The 12457-nt window shown below is 41.8% G+C and overlaps 1 protein-coding gene and 1 long non-coding RNA gene across 2 annotated transcripts; both read right to left on the minus strand.

The window, feature by feature from the left end:
* Positions 1-3895: 3895 nt before the first annotated feature.
* LOC141587441 (uncharacterized) lies at positions 3896-4855 on the minus strand. The gene has a single exon (XM_074408927.1). The coding sequence runs from the start codon at positions 4853-4855 to the stop codon at positions 3896-3898; it is 960 nt and encodes a 319-aa protein (XP_074265028.1).
* Positions 4856-9448: 4593 nt separating this feature from the next.
* LOC141586149 (uncharacterized) lies at positions 9449-11929 on the minus strand. The gene is made up of 2 exons (XR_012519471.1): positions 11786-11929; positions 9449-9707 (listed from the first exon to the last, which is right to left on the minus strand). It is a non-coding gene; the product is annotated as an uncharacterized LOC141586149 (long non-coding RNA).
* Between the last annotated feature and the right edge of the window lie 528 nt (positions 11930-12457).

Genomic DNA, 12457 nt, shown 5'->3' on the forward strand with positions numbered 1-12457 from the left:
GCCTCGGAATAAAATTGAAACATACAGTGAAAGAAACTAAAAGAACCCCTAAGGTCCTCCAAGAGCCCTGCAATCCTGTGATTATCCTTGTCCACTCCTGCTATTTGGCTGATAAGTTGCAAGCAATCCGACGAGATATCAAGATGTAAAATCTGCTCTTCACGTGCCCACTCCACGATATCCCGAACCCCAGGGCTTGACTTGCGGTGGTGATTCACGGTGCGTGCACTCTCACGACCTAATTCCTGCCCCATGCCATCATAAGCAATCCACCCGAAAGCCGCCTCAAAAGTCTGGTTCCAGCTAGCATCCACTTTTACGCGTACCACCGTACACCCGGATGACTTGCCTACAACACACACAGGATGGCCGTTGCGAATATCGACCACATCCCTTTGGAGGGATCCTTCTTCCTCACATCGCAGATCACTCCGATTTTGCCTCAAGTTCATGGAATTACACAAGATGTGTACTTTCTCCCCAATAACCTTGTAGACCATATTCGTGATCACATGCGAATTGACCGCTTGATCTTGGTTTAATTTTGTTCCTCATTGTCCATAAGCCCCACAAAGTTGCCACAACATGGATCACCTGGTTCATCCCCTCATCCTTTTTTTGTAAATAGTGTATCCAGTCGCAAATCCAATTTGAAATTGGAATGCCTCCTGCACCATCGACCCGAATGCCTAGAACCGATCCAGCCCAGATCCTTCCTGAGAGACCACAGTCCCTGAAAAGGTGTTCAGGTGTTTCCATAATGTGCTGGTCTCCTCTGCACATGTCACAGAACGGATCCGCATCAATCTTCCGCTTCATGATCTCATTCCCGGTCGGAAGCACATTTGTAATAATCTTCTAGAGTAGGAGTTTCCACATCTGTGGAATAGGCAACCTCCATAGCACTTTCCGACAGAACAGTCGTCCTCGATCGCTGAGTCTACAGTTGTCCTTATCCGTCCCAACTTTGTCTATGTAGTCGGTAAATATTAAACCATATCCACTCTTTACCGTATAATTGCCTGTTGTTGTGAGCGGCCAAAAAACCTTATCTTCGCTTCTCACTTCGCACCTTGGTATAGCAAGGATCCGTGTAGCCCACTCCTCAGTGAACAACCCTTCAATGAAGACCTTATTCCACCTACCATTAGATTGGAACAGGTTCCGTACCTGCATATTAGCAAGGAATCCATTGCTAAGGTTTAGCCAGTCTTCTTTGGGCTCCGGTCTCTCTCCCCCCACCCATCTTGCAGTCCAGACATTGATCTTCGAGTTAAAACCAGGCTTCCACCCCATATTCTCCATGATGACAGATAACCCATATAGGATGCTACGTGTACCCCATGAACACCTGGTGCCCCTAAGGGGGGTCATACCTTGCTGGATCACCTGTGTGCCAAAAATCTTTTGCCTGAAAATCTTGCAGAAAAGAGATGATTCTCCAGAAACGATTCTCCACCCATGTTTAGCGAATAATGCTTGATTAAGACATTTCACATTTCGAATGCCCAAGCCACCCCCACTTTTTGGTAGGCTCAAAAATTTTTTGCTACACCAGTGGATATTATGCCCCATCCTACATCCCGTCCACCAAAATTGTGCCAAAATAGAGTTAATCTTTTTTGCCACACTTACCGGTATTTTGAAGACCGATAGAAAGTAATTTGAAAGATTTGATAGAACCGATGAGATTAGAGTAAGTCGTCCAGCTGGTGAAAGAAAAATCTCATTCCATGAAGAAATGCGTCTGGTGACATGTTCAATAAGAGCGTTAAAAATGCCTTGTTTTGAGTCTTTAAATTCAGCAGGGATACCCAGATACTTCCCAATACCATTGTTCTTCTTGATATCAAAAGCCTTCATAATCCTCTGGGCTTTGGCTAAAGTAGTACTCTGACCTGAATGTAATCCCTGACTTATCCACTTTCAACCTTTGACCCGACGCGTCGCAGTACTCCTTGATGATTTGCACTAAATGGGTTACCGAATTCCCCTTATCCTTGAAGAGGAAGATTGAATCATCTGCGAAAAAGAGGTGTGTAATAGGGCTAACTTCCTTAACCAATTGAATACCATGTACCAATCCAAGCTCGTGTGCGTGTCTAACATTTCGGGACAGTACCTCCATACACAGAATGAAAAGGTAAGGGGATAGCGGGTCCCCTTGCCTTAAACCACATCTAGGCCTGAATTGTGGTAAAGGAACACCATTTACCAGAATTTCATAACTCACCGTCGTGACACAACTCATCATAAGTGAAATCAAATGCGGAGGGAAACCGTATTTTACCAATACCGCTTCCAAAAAATCTCATCTGACTCTGTCATACGCCTTGCTCATATCTGCTTTGAAGGCACATAATGCTTGTCTCCCCTTTCCATGGCTCGAGATTTTATTGATGGCCTCATGAGCCACCAGTATATTGTCACTAATGTTCCTTCCTGGGACAAAAGCATTTTGTGTTTCACTGACGAGTGCACTCATCACTTTGGCCAACCGATTTGCTATGCACTTTGTCACAATTCTCATCATCACGTTACAAAGGCTAATAGGCCGATAGTCCGTAACCCCCTCCGGACTATGGATAAGCGTGATAAAAGTTCTATTGAGTTCCCGAAACACTCTCCCAGAATTTAGAATCGATAGAATAGCCTTTGTAAATTCACCCTTGAGCATAGACCAGTAGGGCAGAGCAAAAAATCCGATTATCCGAACTAATCCGAGATCCGATCCGTATCTGATCCGAAAAAGCGGATATCTGATCCGAAAATACATTTGGATCGGATATCCGATCCGAAAATTTCGGATACGAATCAGATATCGGATAGTAGTCCAAAAATTTTCGGATATCCGTATCCGATCCAAACTTAACCTTTAACTTTTTTTTCTAGAAAATAATATTTTACCCATCACATTTGGGCCTTCAAATACAAGTGATTTTCCTAGTTTTTCTACGTTGGGCCCTTTTAACAAAATAGTCTACCATATAAATAACACACATTAGTGCAAGCCCTAAAATCCCCTTTCATTTTTATACATCACTCCATCAACCATGTGCGTCTTCCTCATCTTCTCCTTCTATTTTACCCAAATCTCTTAAATCAAGTTTGAAGAATAATGAAGAAAGAGCATTACAAAATCACTCCATCAACCACTAGTTACTTTTGACCCATCAACACCAGCGAGTCAACTCGGCGACGCCGGATCTGACTCCTTCACTCATGACGACCGCAACGACGCCGCCGCATGTGAGAACGCCAACAACGGCCACATACCACCGCTTCATTCGTCCATCATTTATTCGTCGATCGAACACCACCGCTACATATTTCTCCCAAACTCCATCTGCTTCACTCATCCACCTCTTCACTCTATCACCACCTGCATCACCACCGACGACGCAACAACCACCACTACATATTTTTTTCCCCTTATTTCATATATTAAAATTCAGATCTTATACTAATTTTATGTAAGATATTTTTTCTTTATTGTTTGTCTATTGAATGCATTGATTTCGATTTTTTGTGTTTCACAAATTTGATAATGAAGCAAGTTATGTTAGATTTTGCGGGTAAACAATGAAATTTTGGATTTTTCGGATCAATATTGGATAATCGGATACCTGATCCGATATTTCCGGATAGTAAAAATCGGATATCCGATCATTTCGGATCAGATAATGGATAATGAAATTTTGGATTTTCGGATCGGATATCCGAACCGAAAGTCGGTTTCGGATCGGATATCTGATCCATACTCTCCCCTATAGACCAGCACCTTTGGAAGAAGATAGCAGGTATGCCATCAGGACCCGGAGCTTTGAGCGCTCCCATTTGAAAAACAGGCGTGCGGACTTCCTTAGCGGAGAAAGGTCTACATAGCCGGTCTAACTCATCCTGTGAAAAAAGAGTATTCCAGGTGATTGAGGATTGGATCAAACTCGGAGTTTTCTCGCCACTCCAGGTTGTCGTTGGAGGACAAATAGAGCTCCATAAAAGTTTGCTGGAATTCATTTCGAATTAGGTCCTCTTCATAGTGCCAAACTCCATCCAGATCTTTAATCCCATGGATATGATTTCTTCCTGCCCGGCCCTTTACCCAATTGAAGAAGAATTTTGTACACGTATCTCCATCAACCGTCCATTTCATCTTTGCTCGTTGTCGCCAAAAAGCCGCCGTCGCTCTTGCAAATTCTGTCACTTCCTCATTTACTCTTGTGTATTCCTCATCTCCATTCCCCGTGATAGCCAGAGTCATACCATGTTCCAATCTTTGATCAAACTCATCCCATTTCATTCTCCATTCGGCCCGTTTATCAAGTGCCCAACGCTTAACACCCATACGGATTCTTGATAGTTTCCGAGTCACTTGATACGCCGCCGAACCCCTATCACTTCTTTTCCAGTCTACTCGGATCTTTTCCATACATTCTTCATGGTCAAGCACCCACGCATCGATCTTGTATGGTCGATTTCCAGACATGGCTATAAGATTCAAATCAATTTCAATAGGCGCGTGATCCGATATTTGGATGGGGTAGTGTTTGAGTCCAGTATGTGGGAAGATCGTAAACCAATCCTTCGATCCAAAAGCTTTATCAATTCGTTCATAAACCCGCTTCTCCCCCTTCCGATTGTTACACCACGTAAAACATGGTCCCTTAAAAGGTATGTCCAAGAGCTCATTGCGAATTTTCCACAAACAAAATTCATCCATTCCCCCGATGGGCCTATGATTCAAACTTAATTTGTCACATCGATATTCGACTTGATTAAAATCCCCTACCATAAGAAAGGGAGCATTACAAGTGCCAATCCATTCCTCCACCTCTTGAAGTACGGAAGCACGCATATGGACACTCGGAGCGCCATAAAAGAGCACAAGATACCACACTAATCCGTTATATTTTTTGACTAAAAGGATGATGAAGTGATTACATGCCTTAACCAAAGTCATACGAGACTCTTTCCGCCATCCAACCCAAAGCCCACCCGATGCCCCCACGGCATCCACCCCAAAACACTTGTCAAAGCCTACCGATCTAAACATAGGGAAAATTCTACTAGCATTACATTTAGTTTTGATTAAAAAAAGAAAATCATAAAACTTACTACCTACCAACGCTCTTATTTTAGGAATTGTAGGGGCGAGCGTGTTATTGAGACCCCTACAATTCCAAACCAAGCCCCTCATGGTGAGAGGGGTTGTGAAGGCCCAACCCCGCAAAGCCATCAAAGTCGACCTCAACACCTCCCCCATTAACAGAGGGCAAGGATGAATCACTAGACTCAATCATCACCACATCCTCCACATGAACCCTGAAACCCCAAGTGGGTTGCTGCTGCTCCTGTTTGTGTTGTTCAAGCTCTGGACTCCAGCATCTCCTCTTCGCCATCATGCGTAAGTATTCCTTAGCTGCCTCCATTGATTTTTTCGCAGATTCTGGTATAATATACTCCCCAGCATCAGAACAACATCTTCGTTTCCTTGCCCCTCTGATTTCCTCCCTGTACTCATCCTTCATCTCAGAAATATGATATACATCCAACAACCCCATACAACCATCAGAAGAATTGCCAACAGGCAATGCAGCGAACAATTTAGACTTGGCCCCTACCTCGGGTATATCAAACAACTTCACCCCAAAGTATCACCGATTGGCTCCTTTCCCTTACCTCGATTTCGTCTTGTTTTTCTCGGCCTCAACCAATTTCTCCCAAGGATCAGGTTAGAAGACCCTCATCCAGTTCCCTACCTTTACCGATAATGGCCGTTGAAAAGAAAGGGGTGGATACTGCCGATTTTGAATTTGCATGTCATTCCCGGTTGCTTCATGAGAAGTGGTGATAAGAGGTCCCATCTCGAACCTCCACCCACAACAAATTCTCAAGTATTCACCTCGTATTATCATCGATGAGATGATAATGACCTCATCCCCTTCCCTTCCATCAGAGTAGAATTCTGATGCCAAGGACTCAGATGCAAGCATGTTCTCTGATAAAGAGGGATCAGCAATTGGCAGAGCCTCATGTTCATTGATTGCAGCATCATTTTCATTGTTACCATTTCCTTGATTTATCATTCCAGCATTATCTTCCTCCATTGCAGCCATTAGAAAATCTTCATTGCCTTCTTCATTTTCGTGTAGTCGACTCGATCCCTGTCCCACCCGCCGGTGGACCCATCGACATAATGATACACCGTGGGCCACCCCTCCATAGGTGGGTCAAAGGTTTGATTGTAGCCCCTGTGCTCATCCTCTATGTGTGCCCGCCCCGGATCATCTTCACCCGCTCGGGATGGTGCTTGGTTTCTCTGATCACGGTCTAGAGCCCCAATCAGACTGTTGTGGTTAGTATACAGCACATAAGGATCCTCAGCCTGTACCTGTTCAAAGACACCTTGCTGCAGAATGTTAAATTCTCCCCGAGTCTCCAACTCCTCCCCTACACTATGGAAAACCTCAGTATTGGCATCCCCCTCCTCTAACCACCCACCAGCCCCAGGGGGTAGTTGATTTTCATTGCCCATCACAGTATCCTGAATCTGATTATCTTGTGTTTGTCCCTGATTTCCTTCCCCTGTTACCACTTGTGCATCAGTCATAGCCACATCATTCTGAACTCTGCTCCCATTTAACCCACCAGCCCCATGGGTATTTTGCACATTAGTCACTGTATTAGCAGCAGCCTCTCTCTCCCCATTTACAGCCTGACCCATTCCTGTACCTTGACCACCCACCTCATTACCACCATGAAACACGACAGGTCCTGCAAAGGGTTGGGCAGTGACAGCAAAGGCCATCCCCGGAAGTACTCTCCCTCCAGGAGTTATGCCTAGGTCGAAATCTACAGCCCTCTCAGGAGATTCCCACCTCCTTCTTCTCCTCTGAGTTCCCCTAGCATTTCCTAACCTGACTTTGGAAGACAAGTACTTCGTGGTGGATGGGGTAGCACGTAAGTCCAAGTTGAACAATTGTATGTGTACTGTTAGCTTGAAAGACAGGAAAACCATTCTCCACTGATTTATCTAGCATACCATTAATCCCTGACATCACCGTCATTATAGACTCCCTACATTGAGCCCTCTTGTGACCAATTTTACCACATTTTATGCAGTATTTAAAAACCTCCTCGCATCGAAATTGAATCCATAAGAGGTACCCCCCCGCCATTGCCAAGAAAAATCCGGGCATCAAAGGTTCATTCAATTGAATGTGAACCTTAATCCTTAAGTAATCATTGTCAGGAACAAAATGAAAGGGTTCCACTTTATAGTTGTGACTCAGCAACTTACCAGCAATGTGTGCAACCTGCATGGCCAGATACTCGAAAGGGAGCCCACAAACTCTAACCCAGACTTCTGCATATGGGAATCTTACTGTGCGTGGAACCGTATCAGCAAACCATTTCGAAAAAACCATAACCGCACCATCAATCGTTGCTGTCGTCCTCTGCAACAAAGCTTCCATGTCTTCTGGTTCGGTACAGTGGAAGACATATACCTCACCCATTCTAAAAGCGTTTCAAACTCCCTTGGTGGTCCACTTTTTCCGATCACGTCATTGATCAGTGGTGCTTCAAACAACCTGTAGTCCACCAAGAACCCCAACACGCAACAACCCCGAAGTCTCGGGTCGACTCGATTCAAACAGGTCAATATTAATGACCCCACCAGACCTGGGATATCTCCAAATGTTAGCGTGAAGAGGATTCGCTGGATTGAACTCAGGTGTTGCGTGTTCCTGATTGTATCCATGATGATCAACAACATTATTCTGTATTTCATATCCGGGTTCATCAATGCCATGACCAAAACCCCCAACTTGATTTTCAGCTTCCATCCTCTTGTTTGATGGGTTTTTTTGAACAAGAAAAGCTAGAAGTATTACAGTTAACAAACTCGTTTTTTTGGAATTTATGTCGTGTTTTCTTTTTTGGATTAACAAGATTAATAAAGTGTGAAGATGAGTATGAACAACCAATGACCATACTCGTTGTTTAAATAGATTGATAAAACCCCTCGAAAAAGACTCAAAAGAGGAATCTCCACCGTTTGTCAATTAGCAACTAACGAAGAGCCAATTAACGGAGAATACAACCTCGAGCTGACCAAATTAATTAGAGGCCAATAAAGATCAGCTGCACTTAATGATGGAGAGGAATATGGAAAGATTTTTGGTTAATAGCAGCTGATTTAATTTCTGACAAAAAATTAGGGTTAGGAGCCCCAATTAATGCCCCCAAAATAAAATGATTACCAACTTAATAGATACCTGCAAGAATCTCAAAGCAAAAGGAATTTGCAGGGCTATAGGACGCCCAATGAGAAGAAAGAGTATTTTGAGGGATAGAAAAAGATTGATTTTGGTAATAGAGACGATGAAGGTAGCTAGCGTAGGTACATTTGAAAGCTCTCCAAAGAGAGTTACAGCTCCCTAGATTTTTTAGAGAGAGAAAAAGTATTTTTTAGCAATCCTATGGTTTAATGATTGATTGGGGTTGCTAATTAAGGTTTTTGTGGTGCTTTTTAGGATTAAAAGCGAAAGGTTTAGAGGAGGTTGGTGGAAGAGTGAGTTGGAGTTTGGTTACTAAGATGTTGATCATCGGTTGAAAATGGAGTGGATGAGTAATGGGTGGTGGACTGGTGGTGAATTGGATTATTGAAGCCTTGATAATGGAGGTTAAGAAATAGATTGAAGAAGATAATGAGGTAGATTAGGTGAAATTAGAGTTAGTTAATGTGAAGAAATCCGAAGTTCCCACATGTGAGGGTTGTCCCACATTGATAAAAGAGGAGAATAATTACCACTTTATAAGGCAAGGGGCTACTCTATATATCGCCAATTGGTTTTAGAGTGGAACCCTCTTGGGTTTAAGTTGTGGACTCTTTCTCGTCAGTTTGGGTGCGGCCCAGGCCCGTTGTTGAATTTAACATGGTATCAGAGCCCATGGCTAAAGACCTGGGTTTCATGGGCCAAAGTTTGCAGTCGGACGAGCAAAAAATTGCTCAGTTGAATTTGTCCGGTCTAAGTTAATACTGGGCCATGTTTGCAGCTGGACGAGCAAAGTTGCTCAGTTGAATGAATTTGTCCAGTCTGTGTGAAAAGAGGAGAATAATTACCACTTTATAAGGCAAGGGGCTACTCCCTCTATCGCCAATTGGTTTTAGAGTGGAACACTCTTGGGCCTAAGTTGTGGACTCTTTCTCCTCAGTTTGGGTGCGGCCCAGGCCCGTTGTTGAATTTAACAGTTAATCATAGTTAATAGTTTCAGTATAAGATAAACAACATATACATCCATGTTATCGCTTTAACTGAGCCCTTTGATTAGATACAAGGGTTAGGATTATGTTAGGTTTTTATTTGTGAAAGTTAGGGGTACCATGGAAGTAGTAAAAGTGGACGGGTACCGTGGAAAAACTAAAAAACACAGGGGCACTATGTAGAAAAATCCAATAATTTTTAAAAGAAAAAAACATCTCTCGTTTCCAATATCAGCTAGTAATCAGGTATGAAGACCAACAATTCCGTACAAAGTACAGTAAAAACAGCAAATTTATTTGACAATTAAATCACATCTTTAGATGTTCCCAACTTACATGAGGCCCCAAAAAACCATCAACAGAAATCACAATTTCCTACAATCTTTTACTTCGACGAAGCTTCAATCTTCATCTTCTGGTCTTGTTTCAGAAAGGGGTCCTGCAAGTGGTGAAACCATGGGGGAAAAAACGACGTTATGCTTACAGGGAGACCAAGTGTTGCCATTTTGTTAAAGCTCCACTAAAGTAATATCAAAATCGGTGTAAAAGCATGCAACGATGACTCGATGAGGCATTATTCCAGAAAGTTTAAGGCAAACTATTCATTCCAGCAAGCAAACTAATACAAATATGGCTACTATCCTTAGTCTAGGAGTCAAAACGACAGCAATATCTTGACGAAGTTAGGAATAGGACATCTAACTGGCGGATGATTAGCTTCGATGATAAGCAATGGCAAGTAATGAATAACATTGTTAAGATATTCCGTCTTTAACACTTGCACACTTCTACTCAGTTTTGATAACATTGTCTACTACTCTACTGTACTGACTACTATGGAGCACTGAGATAAAATGTTCTGATTACCCCCAACACTATCTTAAAAACACATTAAAATATCTCAAAAAGAAATAAACCACATACCAAAGTAAATATCAATAGGTCAAACCCACTACCCTCCATCCCGGTCATTTGTTTATCTATTCCATTTTTGTGCGTCTCATTCATTTGTTTACCTTTCTATATTAGGAGTGCTTCTATTGGGTACTTTAATCTACCACATCGACTATTGTCCGCTTGTCATTCAATAACAAGAAACACAAATGGTTCCCTCCTCTTTTCTTCATCTTTGTTCTAAAAGAAAAGTTAAACAAACGACCGGGACCGAGTGGGTATTTAACAAGCAAACCACTTCGCAAAGTAGACACATAAGAACCCAACTCATGTCAAAATCCGACGGTTAGACTACCAGATTATACACAATAACACAAAGCAGAAGAAATCTCAATCACATTGCAAGTACTAGGATGCTATGATTGAACATCCACGAACTCTGTTTAAACTAGACTATGAGCAAGTTTTGCTGCACATAATTTTTCACCCCAATGTAATGCGCCTCTCTTAGCAGATATAAGAGGGGGAAGCAAAAGGGGAAAGATCATGCAGTGCAGACTCGGGTTCACGAGCAGGCGATGGCATCTAAACAGCCGTCCCCTTATCCCAATCCCTCCCCCTGTTTCCCTTCATCCTATCCCAAATCAGTTTCCAGGCAATAAATGTTTTCACCTTCTAACCTTTCACGTAATCCTTGAAACCCTATCAAAATGGGCTCTAACCATTGGCACCAGAATAACTTTGAACTCAACTATTCGATACACGGGCTCTCTCTTTTCACCCTTCTCCTCTAACAAAGTACGAGTATATTTTTTTACTATTGTTTGTCACTTTTTAACCAAAATATATAGACCTCATTTTTTGGGTGTATTAAACGAGAAGGCTGCAGAGAAGGTCATTAGCAATGACCACTCATATTATTATTTCATCACAATTCACGACAGATTATTGCAACATAGCGTTTAGCCTCGGATATCCTCAACATGAAACCCACCGTCTAAGCTCTAAAACACCTGACAGAAACAAATACTCCCTCTAATTCACAAATATCTACCGAATTCTTCACCCTAGGAAACTTACAAAGTAGTATTAAAATGATCATATCCGTCGTATTGATACTTTTAACTGCTACTAGCCTACTAGTACACTACTCCCTCCGTCCCAGTCATTTGTTTAACTATTCCATTCCAGGGTGTCTCATTCATTTGTTTACCTATTCGACTTGTGTCATCTAATAACACTACCCTCAAATGATCCCCTCTCCTCTCCTTAATCTTTGTGCTAAAAGCAAAGGTAAACAAATGATCGGAAAGGAGGGAGTACTTTTTACCTCTCGCATTAAAAACACGGAAGGTATATGTATCGGAGCGAGTATAAATTCCGACAACAAACCCTACCGGCAAGTTAAGGGAATTTGAGTCCGATCACAAACAAAATCACATATCCGAACAATTACTAAAATTGGATGATACTTCAACATGTATAATCTCAATTATCAATCAATCACTAAACAAATACACAAAAATTCGATCAAAGGCAAAACGAATACCGCAAATTAGAATTAATCAAATAAAACATGAACAACAATTGCTTAAATAAAGATTATAGTAAGAGAGACTTAACGGCAATTAGGTTTCCGGCGATGACAGCGGCGATAATACTGCCGGAGATGGCAGCGGTGGTGGTTAAAAGACTCCATTTTCTGTAAATCATCGTTTCTCTCTCTTCCCAATTCGCGTTCTCGCACTTTCTCTCTTCGGAATGTGTAAATCGACTGATGTGAATTATGATTATGGTTTTATGTCTGGGCCTCAGTTTTGGGCTGCTACTTTTCCTATTTTGTTGGATTGTTATTTCAAGCCCGAGCAATTCAAGGACTATACAACCAGTTGTATATGTTGTACGGTGTAGAATTTGAGCTTTGTGATAAGGTATCCGAGCTTTATGTTAAAGAATATGAGCTTTATTAAAAAGTATTGAACTCATCCATTTACACATTAAAAACATAACTTTAAAGTAGCTTAGAAAGAATACATATAAGCTCGTATTCTTATACCATGGTTGTACCATACTTATAGTACAACTAGATGTATAATCCTATTTGTGGTGGAGCACTGAAGTACTAAAGATGTTGACAAATTATTTTAAATCGTAGACAATTATAATGAATTACCCAAAATATTCTTATTCATTAAAACTATCGGCAATATAGGATGGTTTTATAAATATGATTAGTTCAATAGGAAAAGGCTTTAATATGATTATTATACATTTTGTATCTTAATTTATTTTGAC

This window comes from Silene latifolia, chromosome 6 (genome assembly GCF_048544455.1).
Source record: "Silene latifolia isolate original U9 population chromosome 6, ASM4854445v1, whole genome shotgun sequence".
In the NCBI taxonomy this organism is placed as follows: Eukaryota; Viridiplantae; Streptophyta; class Magnoliopsida; order Caryophyllales; family Caryophyllaceae; genus Silene; species Silene latifolia.